The sequence below is a fragment of the Mucor mucedo genome (genome assembly GCF_025094135.1).
Source record: "Mucor mucedo strain NRRL 3635 chromosome Unknown EV154scaffold_77, whole genome shotgun sequence".
In the NCBI taxonomy this organism is placed as follows: domain Eukaryota; kingdom Fungi; phylum Mucoromycota; class Mucoromycetes; order Mucorales; family Mucoraceae; genus Mucor; species Mucor mucedo.
The window spans coordinates 52,672-70,268 of NW_026252361.1; the positions used below are offsets into that span (position 1 = coordinate 52,672).

Here is a 17,597-nt window from a genome sequence, read left to right on the forward strand (position 1 = left end):
TGTCGATATTATTTTACTCTATGAAGTATAACGGTCTTATGCGGTTATCAATTGTTTGTCAAATGTCAACTGCGAAGGTGAAACCCGTATGTGCTATTTATTAATAGATGGTGACAACTATTCTGTAAATTTAGAGACCCGCGGTTGACCCAAACGAAGGCTGTTTTGGACATAAATAGAGGTCCGGGCACCTGTCTGGTAATAATTGATAATGGACTGATCACTTGATTTAATTTTCTGTATAGTGTAAAGTGATATGAAACAGCTACCCCTCAATCTTTGTAACCCCTTAATACCTCTGCTTTAATTTAAATTTCGTGACGTCAAAAAAGAGCTCAAGATTAGTATGATTGGCTATCAAACAAAAAAATCTAGGCTCTGCCAAGTCCCAATTGGGTTTGCAGATCCTTATTATCAAGCGGAGGGAAAATGTCATTAAACAAATCAAAGTCACTTTGACTTAATTTACCCTTATTTATAGTCTGGGCTTTTTATTTATTTTACTTTCTTCTTTCTTCCACATTGCACTGACAACAAATATGACAATGAAAAGCAAATCAGTTAGAATTCAATCAGAAGATGAAGTTCACTTGATACCAGGTAAATTACATCAAATTATCGACAAAGCATTTCATTTTTAACCAAACTTTGCAGAGAACCCTGATCCTTTGGTAAATCCACTCCTTCCTCCAGGTGCAAGCCATTCAAGAAAGACGTCTAAAAATGATGAGCAGCCTTTCTATAGTATTCAAATGCAACAAGAAGACAATTTTTTCTATGATCCCAGCAATGGAAATCCTTATTCCACAACTACCAAAACCCAATTGGATACTTCAAATCCTTTCAAAGATCCAGAATATGGACGAAAAACTATTGTGTCCGAACCTACGACTTATGTCGATGATGCCACTAGAATCACACAGGAATTAGAGGACGTTGAGGAAAAGCAATTCGAGCAAGAGGAAAGAGACTTATCCGGGACAGCTAATACCACTAACTCTTCTACTCCCGTTGCCTCCGTTAGAGGTGATGATCATGACAGCGATAGAGAATTCAACTGGGATGATGATCCTGATCAAGTTAAACCAAAACGTAGAAAAACTGCAAGAGAAAGATTTACTGCAGTTATGAAGACGCCTTGCTGTTGGCATTATTTATCTCCATTGTTGAAGAGGGTAATCATTGCTATATTAGGCTCCTGTATGTTTATTATCATTGCCATTGTGATTTATTTGACACTTCCGGAACCTACTGAAAGCCAAAAGCTTGATCCAAATTTCAAAAATATTCGGAGTAACGTTCAATGTTGGATGTATTGGGCGGCCTTTATGTGGCATATCTACTGGGGTACCACTTTTATTTTGGATATTGTACCATCTACTGTATCATTATTCTCTAAATTGTTCCATGGTAGAAGATCCGAAAAAGTTAAGTCGTATATGGAGGTAAAGTATTATTGTTATATTTATAATGAAACCAGAAAACTTATTATTTTGTTATAGTATTACATGAGTTTGAAAGGTTATTTATGTTTGATTCTACTAGCTTCTTGGAATCTAGGTTCCTGGGAGTTTTTAATCAACTATCCTTTTAATGTAATTATCTGGAACATATTTTTTTTAAACGGGCTTTGTATTTATATATTTCCTATTTTTAGTCTATCAAACTGCATTCCTATTCGGCCGTCATATCAAAAGTATTTGGGTGTTTATTAGCTGCCAGCGGCCTGTTTTTTGTCCAAAAGGCGATTATTCAACGCATTGGTAAGCTTAAATAGTTCCTGATTATGTATACTTTTAATAACTTTTATTAGCCGTTAAATTTCATCGTACTGCTTATGCGGATAGACTTAAAGAAAACAAACAAAGTCTAAGCTGTAAATATTTTCTGTAATATGTACTTTGCCATTGTTCTAATTTTCCCTTTTAAAAAGTTTTGGATACCCTTAGTAAATCTGAGAAGAAATCTCGTCCCGGCTCATCGACTCCAGGTATTTCAAATCGGAACCTTAGAAAGCGTAGATCTTTAAACAAGAATGGCCCACCTGAATCCAAACATAACAGCTCTTCCAGTCATGATGAAAAAGCAAATGGCGGTAGTAGAAAACCTCGTCCAATGACATTAAATGACGACGCCACTGAACAAGCCTCGACTTTTAATATGTTCAAGAAAAGTATAGCGAATATTGTATTAGCAGACAAGCCAACTGCTACCACTGGTCGAGTAGATAAAAACAAGATGGACATCAATTCTGATGATTATGCTAAGAAGGTTGCCAGAAAGCTGTTCTATTCTTTGGCCTATCCTGAAGGTTACCACGGTCATGAAGAAGAAGACAGAAAGTATTTGGATATATTTTCATTTGTACCATACTTTAGTGAGCATGATCAAGCCACAGAAGCGTTTAAGGTGTTCGACAAAGACGGAAATGGCAATGTATCCAGAAGAGAGTTTCGTGATACTGTGATACAAATCTATCGTGAACGCAAAAGTCTTGCGCAATCAATTCGGGACACTAGTCAAGCACTTGGAAAAGTTGACACCATTTTGTTGGTCATCTCCTCTTTGATTACCGTGGTCATTTGTTTATCCATTTTCCGGGTTGATTTTTGGGCCGCTTTAATTCCGTTTGGTACTCTTTTAGCAGCGCTTACTTTTGTTTTTGATACATCTGCAAGATCTTTATTTGCAGGCATCCTGTTTCAGTTTGTCACACATCCTTATGACTCCGGAGATCTAGTCATGATTGATGGTAACTTCATGTGGGTTGAGAATATTGGTATCTTGGGCACTGTTTTTGTCGGTGGTGATGGCACACAACAGTATGTTCCAACAACTGTTCTTTTAACAAAAATTATCTGCAATGTCCGTCGTTCTGGTAATATGGGTGAATCTTTGGTATTCAATATTGATTTTAGAACTGAAAATGACTTGATTTTGGTCCTTCGTGAAAGATTGCTTGAATGGGTACAGTCTCAATCACGTGACTTTGGTCCTGGCTTTGATTTGCGCGTTAAAGATATTATAGATATGAACCAAGTTATTTTAAATGCTTGGTTGCCTCATAAAGGAAATTGGGTTGAGCTTGATAAGCGATTTCAAAGAAAAACAAGGTTTTTACTGGCCTTGAAATCGATTTTAACCGAACTCGACATCAAATACGAACTACCTGCCCAAAGGATTACTTCCAATACTGACAACAATCCTTTCCAAAATACGCAACCCAGAGCACAAATCTTTAATGAACAAACCAGGGGTACCTAAATTTTGTATAACGAAAAACTCAAAGATGCCAGTGCCTGTTTATTTAACATGTACACATACATAAATCATTTTTTATACCCCCTAAATTCCCTCTATTTTGAATAAAGTTCGATACTGTATTCTTAGCAATATTCAGTACATTATTCAGATCTCAAATCCGGACAAGTAGAAGTTAGCTTAGTGGCAGAAGTTACATTTAAGAGGACAGAAATCTCCACATCTGGAATTTGAAGTAGGTAGGAAAACTGTCTATAAAAAAACTAAACATTTGTTATTGGGGACGAAGGAACGGTTACTATTTCACTAAAATGCTTAGGCGATCAACAGCATGGTGCTTTTAATTTATTCGGGTATAAAAATAGCAACACTCACTACCCTCCAGACTGACAGTTATAGTATTATAATATTGTTACCTCATGCTTCTTTTGACTTTGGATTCTGACAGCACACTTGCCTTAAACTGATTATCTCTGAGTGGTGACTGTCTTCTTTTTATGATTAAAGGCTACTCCCATCTGGGCATGATAAACTCATCTCGACACTTTTCTAAAATAAAACGAAAATACATGGGAACTCCTAGGATAACGAAGGCTATCCTTGGTCTCTTAGCTTTAAGTGCTTGCTTATTGTCAGTAAGGGCAGACTCTCCTGTTGTTGATTTAACTTTGGTTGCGCCTTGGAATGCACCTAGTTTGCTCATTGAAATCGCGTAAAGTATACTCGAAATAGACTCTCACGTTTGAAACTGACATTGTGACGAATTAGTGAAACAGTTGCGACGCATAATGAGACTTCTTATTTCAATATGATTCAGGAATTCATTTCTCTTGAGAAAGAAGCTTCATCTTGGACGGACCAACAACTTTACAACGAAGCCATAAATGTTGTCTCATCTTTGGGCAAAGACCAAACCAACTTTTTAAAAATTGCTTTGGCTGTACACGAAGCGGCTCCTCGTATCGAAGCTTATAATCAATATTATACAGAAAGTGTTGTTCCTTCGTTGGCATCATACGACGATGGATGTGAAGTGTGGGCTCAGGTCAACAATAAACAATTATGTGACTACCAAGAGTTCCTGAAAGCATTTAAGGACATTGAAAATTGGGAAGAAACCCGTAAGCTGCTTTCTTTCGATCATGCTATTTACCCTACTTCTAAAGAACTGAGCAAAAAAACGATTGTGCTTTACACTAGCAAATTCTCCTTCAAGTTCGCTGAGTTCCATAATTACTTAACAAAGGCAGTTGTCGATCACGATATTACCTATGTAATTCGATACAGACCACCGTTGTCAAATGTGGCTCCAGGCGCACCCCTATATCTTTCTGGTTATGGTGTTGAAATGGCGTTAAAAAAGACCGACTATCTTGTAATAGATGATAGAAATTCCAAAGGTATTGTGCTCTATTTTAAGCAATACTAAAATACTAAAAAATTGTTAAGATGAAAGCTCGATTAAAGATAAAATATCCAACATTGGCAAGAAAATTGGTCAAACCCTATTCCAAGCAGGTCAAAAGGCAACTATCAATCCCTTAACTCCAACCGAAATTCAGACACTTGGTTTAAAAGCTGCTCAATATGTAGCAAAATCTTCGAATCCATTGGAAACATTGACTAGATTATCTCAAGATTTCCCCAAATATGCGAAAAGTCTTAGTGATGTTGAATTAGATAGGGATTTTGAGCAGGAAATCAGTGAAAATCAAGCGTCTTTTCTGCGCGGTGGTTCGAATGCTGTCTGGCTCAACGGAAAAGGTCTGGATTTTAACCAGGTCGACCCATTTTAGTATGTAAATTTTGAGAAAACTTTATTATGATATTTACTCAACAATCTGTACAGCCTTGTCCGCGCTTTACGAACTGAACGTAAACTGATTCAATCCATGCAAGATCTTGGATTTAATGCCAAGGAATCTATACAGATTATTTCGAGCCCTGTATTAGCCAAGGCAAGTAGATCAAATGTTCAAACTGCTGATGGGGTTTACGATGTTCGAGATACACTAGAGGAGCCGTTTGTGAGATGGTGGAATGATTTGGAAAAAGATTCAAGATATCAAGAATGGAGTTCGAATATGCAAGAAGTAATGTATATTTTGCGATGACACCTTAAAGATAGTTCGCTAACTCTGATAATGTAGTATCTTAGACCTGCTTACCCTGGACAATTACCACCAGTTAAAAAGAATCTTTTCAACTTGATTCTGATCGAAGATCTTTCGCAACTTGAATCGCTCAATCGCATTATAAACGAGATACAGATGATGATTAAACGTACTATTCCTATTCGATTTGGCACTGTTTCCATCGTTAAGGATGAATATAGCACATGTAAGCTTTACTTAACTAACCCCATTGAATAACGAGCTAATAATTTTGTTTAAAGCCACTGTTATTGCGAAAGCTCTAAATTATCTCATTGAAGAGTACGGAAAAGCTCAAGGAATGTTTTTTCTGGCACAGGTTTGTATAAATTAATTGTATGAATTTATCAATTCCTAAAATATGGATAACTCTAGATTTTGGAATCGACGAAACTCGAACAAATTAAAGAACCTACCATGGACATTGTTCACGCTTCTTTTAAAAAATCCGTGTCTGGAAAACCTAAATCCAATGTCAAAAAGCCTTTTAAGGAAGCTTTAGAAACACAAAATTCATTCGCTAAGTCTAGTCAAGATTTTTTAAAGCGTTTGGGTATAACTGAAGTTGGCGTGGAGAATGGCGTCATGTTCATGAATGGAAAACTTATTGAGTTTAACGAGGATAGGGTAAGGCTCTACGACCAATCAGGATTGCCATGTATTAACTATGCTAATATAGCCTTGGGTGCATGTCTTGATGCCAACTTTAACTGAACAAACGAAAATTATCCAATCAATGGTATGGAGGGAGTATTGAATTCAAATTAGACATCAACTAAATATTTCATAAAACAGGTCTATAATGGTCAATTAACGGATGATTATGATTTTTACGATCACGTCTTGACACAGCCTAATGTTGCTCGTACTCGTAACTCATTCATCATGCCGTCAAACACTCACCCTCTTCGTATACTCGAGTTTAGCAATATACAAAATGCAGAAAAACTAAAGTACCTACAAGCTAGTAAGTAGTACCGAAGTAATACACCAAATTTTTGTACCGACCACCCATTTTTTCATATAGATGAGGACGAAATACCGAACACAAATATCTGGGTGTTGGCTGACTTTAATTCTTTGTCCGGTTTAAAACTTGCGCATGAAGCACTACTATTTGCTGTAAGCTAGAAGAAACTCAGTAAAGTTAAGAGCTAATTATGTTGTCTACATAGGAATCAAACCCTAAGGTTAGAATCTCACTAGCTCACAATCCCGACATATCAGTAAACCAAGCTTTAAATGTGGATAACGAGCTCAATTTTTCTGATTTATTATTTGACGTTATTTACTCACAAAAAATTGGTCTAACTGAATTGAAAAACCTTTTATATCGTGAAATCGAAACACACGGTGATAACAGGCTATCTACGGAAGATTTACCAAAAGCTGTTACACCGGGATCACCTATTATTGAACTTGTTGCCAAAGAAAAAAGTAACGAATGGAATAAGTTAAGTGCTTTGTTCGAAAAGGATGGACTTGAAAATCCTTTCTCTGGTGTTATCATTAACGGGAGAGTAAGTCTAAACCTAATTTAAAAGATAATTACTAATCTTATGGGTTTACATTAGGTCATTGGCTCTCTGCCTGATGATGCTGATTTTACCAAGGAGAACTTTGTTAGTCTTTTTAATTTTGAATACTCCAAGAGAATTGGCCCAATCGAGGAAGCGATTTTTGAATCCGAACACAAATTTAACGAACAAATCCATTATGCTGATGTGCTTGCCAAGGTTACCGCCTTGATTGAAAACGATAAGAATGAAGCGAAAAACAGTATGACTGAAGATACCGATCCTGTCAATCGTAACAGAATATACCAACTTATTCAGGGTGATACCCACTCTCGAATTGTTGCAGGCGATACGGAAAATACGTTTTTAGAGATTGGGATGATTATAGATCCTCTCAGTGAAGCAGCTCAAAAGTGGACGCCTATTATTCAGGCTCTTTCCGAAATTGATGGTGTTTCTGTTATTATTTACCTAAATCCTGACAGTGACTTAAGTGAACTGCCATTGAAACGTTTCTATCGTTATGTGTTTGATAAAGAGCTTCGATTTGATAAAGCAACTGGAGATCAACTTGTTCCTACCGCTTATTTTGAAGATCTTCCTGTTGACCCACTTTATACTCTTGGTGTAGAAACTACAAACGCTTGGCATGTAACAGTTAGGGAAGCTAACATGGATCTGGATAATATTTTGCTTACTTCGCTTAAGAACAACCAACTGGGTGTTTCAGCAATGTATGAACTTGAAAGTATTTTGATTGAGGGACACTGTCTTGATTCCACCACCAGATCACCTCCTCGTGGACTTCAGTTTGAAATCTCCTCCCCTAATCATGAGAAAAAAGACACCCTTGTTATGGCTAATCTAGGATACTTCCAATTGAAAGCTCGCCCGGGTATTTGGAATCTGGGTCTCCGTAAAGGTCGCTCCTCCGAAATTTACTCCATAGAAAGCATTGGTACCAAAGGAAAATGGAATTGGAATGCGACTGCAAATAAAGAAGATAATAGCGTGTTAGCCCTAACATCGTTCGAAGGCTTAACTGTCATGCCACTTGTTCATAAGAACCCGGGGATGGAAACTGAGGATGTTTTAGAAACGGCCGAAGACAAAAAGAGCAGTGAAGAAGATGGATTATGGTCCTCTCTCTCCAATAAGTAATATGAAACGTAAAGACTTCTAGTGACTTTAAACTAACTATTCAATTTAAGGTTTTTTGGAAAGAAGGATAGTCAGAATGACACAGCTTTAGTTGCCCAACAGAAACAGGCTGAGATTAATATTTTTTCTGTAGCATCTGGAAAATTGTATGAAAGATTTTTGTCCATCATGATTGCGTCTGTTATGGAACATACCAACAGTTCCGTAAAGTTTTGGTTTATTGAAAACTTTCTTTCCCCTGAATTTAAGGTAAGAAACCACGATGCTATTAATTGAATGAAACCGCTAAAACAGTTCAATTACAGGACTTTGTACCTCACATGGCTAAAGAATATGGATTTGATTATGAAATGATTACTTATAAATGGCCATCATGGCTTAGAGCCCAACATGAAAAGCAAAGAACCATTTGGGGCTATAAAATTCTGTTTTTGGATGTTCTTTTTCCATTAAGCTTAGATAAAGTGATATTCGTTGATGCTGATCAGGTAGGCTGCCTCTGTAAAGAAAAACTTGTTACTTGTCTAAAGTTTAAGCTGTGTAGATTGTAAGAGCTGACCTTAAAGAGCTTGTGGATATGGATCTTAAAGGTGCACCATATGGCTACACGCCTTTCTGTTCGGACCGTACTGAAATGGATGGATTTAGATTTTGGTCAGAAGGTTATTGGAAAAACCACTTAAGAGGAAGACCGTATCATATCAGGTAGGGGATATTATGAAACTAATGATTGGGTTAATTAACTTTTGTATACTAGTGCCCTTTATGTTGTTGACCTTGTCCGTTTCCGTCAACTGGCTGCTGGTGATCGTCTTCGTTCCCAATACCAACAACTTAGTGCCGATCCAAACTCCCTTGCTAATCTTGATCAGGATTTACCAAATAATATGCAACATATCGTTCCAATTTTTTCGCTTCCTCAAGAATGGCTTTGGTGCGAGACCTGGTGTAGTGACGAAAGTTTGAAAACTGCAAAAACAATTGATTTGGTAAGACGAAAAAAATTTGTGTTTCGTAACTTACTAACGAAAACTACCAGTGTAACAATCCGTTAACCAAAGAGCCTAAATTGGACCGTGCTCGTCGACAAATTCCTGAATGGGAGTCTTATGACGATAAAATTGATAAATTACGTGCGCAGGTGGCTAACAGCCATTCTGTTCCTGTCACTATTATCAATCATGATCAAATTATTATATCTGCACCTTCTGATATCAATGATGAGACGCCGGATGTTACTGGCGGGAAGCATGTTAAAGATGAATTGTAAAAGTGGTCGTACTGTAATAAGTATGTATACTTTTCACTAAACACCGGATGCAGTGATTGTAATAATAAATATTGCGTGATTTAAAAGAAAAGATTTACTTAAAAGATTTGATGCACGTCCGTTGTCTTATTTACACAACACAACATTACTGACTCAGTCGTTTTTAAAAATTAACTTGAAAAATATGTAAACGTATCAGAACTTCATTACGGTGATTGGAGATACATTTTATTTTATTTTTCTTCTCTTTCTAAATGCATTCTGCTATAGACTGTTATTGAGACCAGTCAAGCCTTAAATAAATACTTTTCTATTCACTGTATTGCCGAATCAGAAAATGATCAGTAATTCTGGAGCCGTGCATGAAAGTAACGAGGATATCTTGAGAATCATAAAACTTTATAATCAAAGCACAACAAAAGGTGTAGACGAAGAGTCTAGTTCAAGTACTAGGTACCCTTTTCTCGCAAGATATCGCTCATCTGATCCTTATGTCATAATTACAGCAGCGTTTACCATATTTACCAGTGTTTGTTAAAGTAAAAACAATAACCAGCAGCATACTAATTATTGATATTTTAAATTGATAGATTTATGTTGGCTACACTATTCTACCTGTAATATTGTTTTTACTAGACCGTCAAATAAATAACGACAAGCAGATTCGCCAATCACTGACCAGTGAAATTACGATATTTATACTTTTGAGTCTGCACACTATAGGGCTCATAGGTTTGTTTCTGATGCAAATATGTATATCGATATGATTCTAATATTGCTTAATTTACAAGGAGGTCTTTTGCTATACGGATGGCTGGGATACATGCTTCAACAGCGGAAGTTACTCGTTATATTAGGCACTCTTACTTCTGTCATGACAACTACTGTATTTATAATATCGGACGAACATTGGATGCTGATCCCCGCGAGTATCTTACATGGTCTATCAAACGCATTTATATGGCTTATGAGCTCAACCATATTAGCAGACGTATGGCCTCTAAGTAAGCTGGGTTTAATGGTTGGTCTTATTTGCGGACTTTACCCACTGGGAATGACATTTGGACTGACCGTTGGAGGTAAATTACAGTGGTTTCCAAAACGTTTTATTTTTATTAATGTATTGTATTCGTATTACAATTTCAACAGAAGGTAACACATTTACACTTATTTAGTTTAATCAATAAATTTCAATTAAAACTGACACATATTTCTTGATTTAGCAATATCCAGTTATGTGGATCATAGGTCTTCATATTTTTGTGGAATAGGGCTCTCTATTACAAGTCTTTTAATGCAATTGTTAATGATTGAAAAATCATCTTTACCTGTCGGCTGGATGAAACCGAAATCGGATAATGAAACTGAAATGGGATACCATGACTTTAAAGATATGCAACAAATGACGAATGCAACAGAAGAAGGCGAATGGAGTAAAAGTTCTTCCATGTCAACAATCAATTTGAGAGACCAACCCGTTATTTTTGAAAAAGACAGCGAGTCAAATTATAGCCGCTCCCAGAAGAACAAGAAAAATCCAATTTTTCAGCTTCTGAAATCATTACATTTCTTTTCGTTATTGTACCAAATCACTATCCTATCAGTGGTAATCGGTGCGTTAAAGGTATTGCTTTATTGGTTGTTAAACATTGGAGCCAGAATAGACTCTTAATATTTTTTGAATTATTCAGCTAGCCTTACCGGAAAAGCTTTCGACCTACGTGTTTATACCCAAAGACATCTACCATAATCTGATTTTTGGTACTTTCCTGATTCCGTGTGCTGTGGCGTCATTTACAAGTGGTTGGCTATGTGACAGATTTGGAACTAGAATTGTAAGTCTTACATCTGTAATCATATCTATTCCTGCGTTTATTTGGATTGGTGTGCCAAATCAGAGTATTGAGAGTATTGTATCTGCCCTTGTTGTTGGAGGAATTACAATCGCAGGCGCAGTTGTTGCAGTTGTGATTGTTACTACAAAGAAGCTACAGAAAGCTACCCTTACTTGCTCAGAAAAAGATGGTCTTAAAAATGACCACCTGTCATTGCCGACAATCGCTTGTATGATTATAGGCACAACGTCTGGGATCGGGTATCTCGCTGGATCATTTTTTTCAAGATTAAACGCAACTACTGGATTTTTCTGGTTTTGCTTTATCCTAGCATCGCTGTTAACTACGTGTGTACCAATTATGGCGCTTTATTCAAAAAGCCATAGTATTAAGAGAGACATAAAATTAAATCATAAAAAAAGTAAAAAATCGATTGTCAACAACACCAGACCAGCAAGTTTTGCAGAATCAATTCTATCAGATGACACAACATTAGGCTCGTCTTCTAAATCAGTTTATGATGACTTGATTATGGAGAGAAAGTCTTCTATCATTGTCATACCCTGAAATTGAATAAAACATTTTTCCACTGTTAAATAAACAATTTGTACTTTAAATTCACGCCACTAAAAACAGAGAAAAAGTTTTATTTTAAAAGACATTAACCATTCTTACTGTATTTCCGCCGTCAATTGGTCACTTTTTTGAGAAACTTGGTCACTTATTAAGTTTCAATTGGTCACTTCAGACAATTTCAATTTTTTATTGGATGAAGTCGGATTTTATCTTCAGACATTTTCCTACTAAATTTATGTTCATGGCAATAAATGTTGTTCGGGCCGGGTGGCGATTTTTAACTAAGGCCATTATTAAAAGAGAAGATAAAAAAAAAAAAATTCGTTTGTTCTTTAGTTTGGGATTCGGATGTAAATGATGAAAGGCTGAAGTTTAGGACTGGGTTACCAGACTGGCTTTGGTTCAGCTTAGGACTGGGTTACCAGACTAAGTGCTGTCGTTTAGACTATGTAGTAGAGTAATCTATTATGTAGAATGATTTTTGGGATCAGATGGCCTCCTACCTTCTCGTGGTTGATCCTGTTAAACAAAAAATGTTTTGTGAACTAAAAGGAGCCTTTTCCGCCATCATTATTATTAACGTAATCTAATAAAAATGTATATTTAAACACTTCTGAAAAATTGCTTTTTATCTAGGGAAAAAAATTTTAAAATGTTGATCAAAATGACTACGCCGTTTATAATACTAAAGCTGTCTTTACCTTAATTGTATATTCAATAGGAAGATATTATGGGATCATACACATCATAAGAAAAACCATGAAGGAAAAGCGTAACATTTATTAAATAAATCAATGAAGTTCACATCAAGGCTTTCTTCATTACTTTCATTAGAGCATCATTTGTTTTCTTGATATCCCCGAACAAACCGCCCTTTCCTATCTTCAAAGCAATATCTTTGGTAGCAGTTTGACTATACATGTTGGAAATGAACTGACTCTTCTGTTCAGCCCTTTCTTCAATATAAGCGGAGATACCCACCAAATAATCAAAGTAGACATATTTATTTGATTGTTTTAGCAATACATCTAGTTCCTTAAAATTGATTGACTGCAAATTATTGGTTCTTGATACTTTTGTGAACAGAGGAATTTGTACCATAAATAACCACAAATCAACCATCATTTCTTTTGTAATAATTTTGTTGCTGGAAACAATTGACAATAGCCTAGAGGCAAAATGGTGGACGGTGATGTCTTTGTTCTTTTGAGAGACGTGACCATGGTAGGAAATGGGTATTACAGGGGTAAACCCTTTTGTAAATGCATCAAGGGAATAAAATCCCCATGGTTTGTATGAGTGCAACTTCATATATTGCCTTAGGAGTCTTTCAGTGTTTATAACTATTGGACCACAAGTATCTATGTATATTTCTTCCGTACATTGTTCATTTAGTTGCATAGTTATCGCCGACCCAAGGAATGGTATGATACAATCGTTTGTTGCAATATATCCACTTGTCAGTAGAAGCTCGTAAATACCAAAATAAATTGATATCTCTTGGAAATGTGTTGACAGGTAGGTTTTCCTTTGTATTTTTGCAACCGCTTTTTTCGAATTGCTGGGAACCATATCTGTAGCACAATCATCATTATCTCGTTGGAAATGGCAAAACAAGTCAAAACCAGTTACATACACTAATTGTTGTTGAAATTTGATGACACAGTTCATGAATTTTTTAGCAAATAATGGTACTTCTGTGTTTGATCTCAATGTTTGAAAGCATTGGCTAATATCAATGCTTGATAGTGCATAAACACTGTTGGTGTTGATGACTTTGCTAAATATTTGTGTTATTTTTGTGTTGGGCTCCTCTACCATGATTTGATCCTCCAAAAGCCCTATCGATTTCTCCAAAAGAAACTTTTGTCGTTGTTTTTTATCTTTTGGTACAGACAAAAGCACCATGTCGTCATCTATTTTTCTTTTTGATTGGATGCTTTGTTGAGTATTGTTGCAATATATGACATGGTTGTCATAATAATTAGTCCACCATTTTTCATAAACGGCAATAATCGCATCTGAGTCTGCTGCTCTTTCCACTACAAGTTTTATCCCTTTTCTGGTGATATGTTTGATTGTTTTTGATAGTTCTGTAGCTATGGTGGCATCAGTACCGATATTGACGCGTATTTCATTGATATGTTTATTTATTTGCAATAGTCTAAACATATATGAATCTGTGAATAGCCGATTATTTGTTAATTTAATACACGTTGCTGTTTTTGACGGGAGATTCTTGTTTTGATTTACTTCTTCATGTCGAAGATTGTGAACAATAAAGGACTTTTCCGATAATTCAATCAAAAACATTGCCTTGCTAGTCGATGCTAACTAAATCTTGGCTTGACAGGTATTAATATGTGTGCACACTAGCTTATTAAGCTCAACTGAATCGAATAAATATATGGAATTGTTCATTTGAAATGGAAGATAATCAAAGTCTGCTAAAAAGAAGAGGAAAGTGATTGTAACTATGTTTGTTGTTGTTACATGTCTTGTGATAGTTGAAGAAGGGGAGAATTTTTTATACTCCGGAAAGTGTGTGCATTTAGCAAAATCCGCTTTTCCTTTAGGCTGATTATACGGACACCATTTTTTTAAGCTTGATTTGTTTTTGAAACACCATATTTTGAATACTAACCTGTTTACTCATGGTCAATACAGTAGATATAATTGGGTGATTTATGTACATACTTAGTTTTAAGGAAATAATATTTGTGTTTTTATGTTTACTTTGTAAGACGTCAACAGTGTATGTTAAGATCGCAAAAGGTAATTTGAGCAGGCCTTCGTGGCTTCCTTTCTGTCGTGAAGATTCTAAAACTATTTCTTATGGAATTCAAAGTAAAACCGTAATCAAAAGCATGTTTTCAATGGATTGTTATATCACACCAACTAAGAAAAATCCATATTTGGAAGGTTTTTTGAATCAAAAAAATAAAGTTCAAAGTTCAGCCAATACTTGATGGTCAAATAAAAAATAAAGTTGTAGTTACAAACTACAAACTACAAACTACAACAATTGTGATCATCCGAAAATTTCTTATTTACAGTTTTTTTTTATTTATGTTTCAGAAGGCACTTGGTTTTTGTAGCCACCAAAATAGGCTTCCATTGATATAGTTGAATTTTCTTCTTTCTTTTTCTTCAACACTTTTTAAACGAAAGCTAGGTATAAATTATAGATAGACCATTATCCAACACTCAATGTTTAATATATAGCATGATAACGTACCCTTAACAAGGCTATCAGTCAAGGTTTATGCACCATTCCATCGTTGATCCTATGTTTAAGATAATGAGACTATATATACTGTAAGTCTTAAAGTATACGCCTTATAAAAAGAGTAATAACATTTATCATTCTTTAGTGGTCTATTGGCGTAAGCATAGGTCTATTGTTCATAAATATATATAAAGGTATGTCCTCTTTCGCTTTTTTTATTATTAATTCTAATGTATGATTATAATTACAGGTAAGATTTTCCTTCTATCTGCTGTTTTTCTTTAAATCCTGCAATCATTACTCCATTACAAGCAAATATACATAGATATATCTATTTTTTCCCCATTTTATTGATTTCTCTCTTATTACAATAATAAAACACGCTATTTTTTTAAAATACATTTCCACATAAAAATATGTATGTATTCCTTTTTTGTATAATGTAAACAGAAATAAAAAAAAGTAAATGTTTGCAGTCGGCTGCTTAAAAACTGGCCTATTCTTAATTTAGAAGGTTTTCTGCACCAAACCTTAATCCATATTTGATTTTTTAAAATTCAGAAACATCAGTCGGTGTGTAGGATATTGACGCAGTATAAACAACTATGCAAAGTAATAGGGAGGTATGGGAAAAAATGGTGTCCCAAAATAAATTCAAGGTGGAAAAATGTGGTGTCCGTATAATCATCCTTCCTTCATGGTTTTTCTTATGATGTGTATGATCCCATAATATCTTCCTATTGAATATACAATTAAGGTAAAGACAGCTTTAGTATTATAAACGGCGTAGTCATTTTGATCAACATTTTAAAATTTTTTTCCCTAGATAAAAAGCAATTTTTCAGAAGTGTTTAAATATACATTTTTATTAGATTACGTTAATAATAATGATGGCGGAAAAGGCTCCTTTTAGTTCACAAAACATTTTTTGTTTAACAGGATCAACCACGAGAAGGTAGGAGGCCATCTGATCCCAAAAATCATTCTACATAATAGATTACTCTACTACATAGTCTAAACGACAGCACTTAGTCTGGTAACCCAGTCCTAAGCTGAACCAAAGCCAGTCTGGTAACCCAGTCCTAAACTTCAGCCTTTCATCATTTACATCCGAATCCCAAACTAAAGAACAAACGAATTTTTTTTTTTTTTTATCTTCTCTTTTAATAATGGCCTTAGTTAAAAATCGCCACCCGGCCCGAACAACATTTATTGGCCCATTTATTGCCATGAACATAAATTTAGTAGGAAAATGTCTGAAGATAAAATCCGACTTCATCCAATAAAAAATTGAAATTGTCTGAAGTGACCAATTGAAACTTAATAAGTGACCAAGTTTCTCAAAAAAGTGACCAATTGACGGCGGAAATACAGTACTATTTCCTATTACTGTATTTTGGTCCACATACAAATCTCTGATTGGCTATAATTTGGCATACCAGTGATTTTAAGAAAAGGTTGGTCTACATTGGTCCAGGTTGGTCTTATGTTATCTAAATTCGTAAATCGGCAGTTACACTCAGCTGTATACTTGTCCTCAACATAAAGCTATCATCACTGTTGACTAGAAGCATGTGGTGCTTTATGAGTCGTATAAGAAGGCAATACACCACACTTCAGTCTTAAATGCTATTTAATAATTGGCAAAATACCACTGTAGCTTGTAGCTTTATCAGTCTTTTAATTTCGTAACGGCTAGCCCTTTTATAGCTGGAGTAGCGTTGTGATCGTTCTTAGTTATGAGTAAAAGATGCTTTATTATGAATTCATAAAACGACAGTAGTATAGTCTACACACACTACATTCACGGCCAAAAGATAAAAGTGAAAAGAGTGGGATTTGAACCCACGCCTCCGAAGAGATCACGACCTTAACGTGACGCCTTAGACCAGCTCGGCCATCTTTCCTATATACTTAAAAATATGTATTAAAATAATATTCCAACAATTAAAATTAAAACAAATCACGTGATAACCACGTGGAAGCTTTATTACTGGTCGGATAAATTGTGTGTGCCCTATTTTGGATATCAATAAAAAGCCTCACCTTAATTACTGAATAGCCTGCTTTTATTGCTTATTATGTCAGGAACAATGATAGCTTTCAACTTGAGAGAGGTAATCAAATAGCCTTCATGAGCAGTAAGCTCACCGGGGAATACCATGATGATTAGGGCGATGAATATTGAAACAGCTATATTAAGTTATTTTTTTAAACGTAATATCGCCGTTATTTAACTGACATTTTTGGTAATTTAATTTGGCATCCAAATAGTTAGCAAGAGAAAACGATCAGAAAAAAAAAGTAGCGATACATTCTTCTTATAATTAAAACTCATGTGCTATTTGCACACAAGTTAGTAACATACTTATTCAGGGGAAACTACACCCCAAACTACACAAGACTACTGTATATTTTAGTGTACGATATACCTATATACCACCTGCAATGCCATTAATAAAAAGGTGTTATCTGTCAGCACTACATAATATTCCTTATTGTGCTCACATGATGTACTTACGCTAATCTGTAGTAAACACTGGTATCTACCAAGGCATGATTATATCAGAACTTTTTCTGTATTGACATATTAAA

The 17,597-nt window shown here is 35.4% G+C and overlaps 4 protein-coding genes and 1 non-coding gene across 5 annotated transcripts; 3 read left to right on the plus strand and 2 right to left on the minus strand.

Moving 5' to 3' along the window:
- The first annotated feature begins 451 nt into the window (after window positions 1–451).
- On the plus strand, window positions 452–3,412 carry EV154DRAFT_544718 (Mechanosensitive ion channel-domain-containing protein). The gene is made up of 6 exons (XM_051604618.1): window positions 452–600; window positions 655–1,445; window positions 1,503–1,595; window positions 1,658–1,763; window positions 1,814–1,876; window positions 1,934–3,412. The coding sequence occupies exons 1-6, from the start codon at window positions 540–542 to the stop codon at window positions 3,262–3,264; spliced, it is 2,445 nt and encodes an 814-aa protein (XP_051455362.1). The 5' UTR covers window positions 452–539; the 3' UTR covers window positions 3,265–3,412.
- EV154DRAFT_516019 (UDP-glucose:glycoprotein glucosyltransferase-domain-containing protein) lies at window positions 3,413–9,486 on the plus strand. The gene is made up of 17 exons (XM_051602329.1): window positions 3,413–3,973; window positions 4,030–4,661; window positions 4,711–5,056; window positions 5,111–5,354; window positions 5,412–5,601; window positions 5,657–5,733; window positions 5,790–6,041; window positions 6,094–6,153; window positions 6,210–6,381; window positions 6,442–6,536; window positions 6,590–6,934; window positions 6,989–8,088; window positions 8,143–8,341; window positions 8,398–8,580; window positions 8,637–8,797; window positions 8,850–9,081; window positions 9,132–9,486. The coding sequence occupies exons 1-17, from the start codon at window positions 3,759–3,761 to the stop codon at window positions 9,360–9,362; spliced, it is 4,734 nt and encodes a 1,577-aa protein (XP_051455363.1). The 5' UTR covers window positions 3,413–3,758; the 3' UTR covers window positions 9,363–9,486.
- A 13-nt stretch (window positions 9,487–9,499) lies between these two features.
- EV154DRAFT_592805 (major facilitator superfamily domain-containing protein) lies at window positions 9,500–11,764 on the plus strand (the record flags this gene model as incomplete). The annotated part of the gene is made up of 6 exons (XM_051606930.1): window positions 9,500–9,891; window positions 9,953–10,094; window positions 10,154–10,441; window positions 10,512–10,514; window positions 10,586–10,986; window positions 11,054–11,764. Exons 1-6 carry the CDS (start codon window positions 9,700–9,702, stop codon window positions 11,762–11,764), a joined length of 1,737 nt encoding a protein of 578 aa, XP_051455364.1. The 5' UTR covers window positions 9,500–9,699.
- Window positions 11,765–12,226: 462 nt separating this feature from the next.
- Window positions 12,227–14,366, minus strand: EV154DRAFT_516024 (uncharacterized protein). The gene is made up of 2 exons (XM_051602330.1): window positions 14,125–14,366; window positions 12,227–14,103 (listed from the first exon to the last, which is right to left on the minus strand). The coding sequence occupies exons 1-2, from the start codon at window positions 14,192–14,194 to the stop codon at window positions 12,575–12,577; spliced, it is 1,599 nt and encodes a 532-aa protein (XP_051455365.1). The 5' UTR covers window positions 14,195–14,366; the 3' UTR covers window positions 12,227–12,574.
- Window positions 14,367–16,826: 2,460 nt separating this feature from the next.
- EV154DRAFT_t86 lies at window positions 16,827–16,909 on the minus strand. The gene has a single exon. It is a non-coding gene; the product is annotated as a tRNA-Leu (tRNA).
- Between the last annotated feature and the right edge of the window lie 688 nt (window positions 16,910–17,597).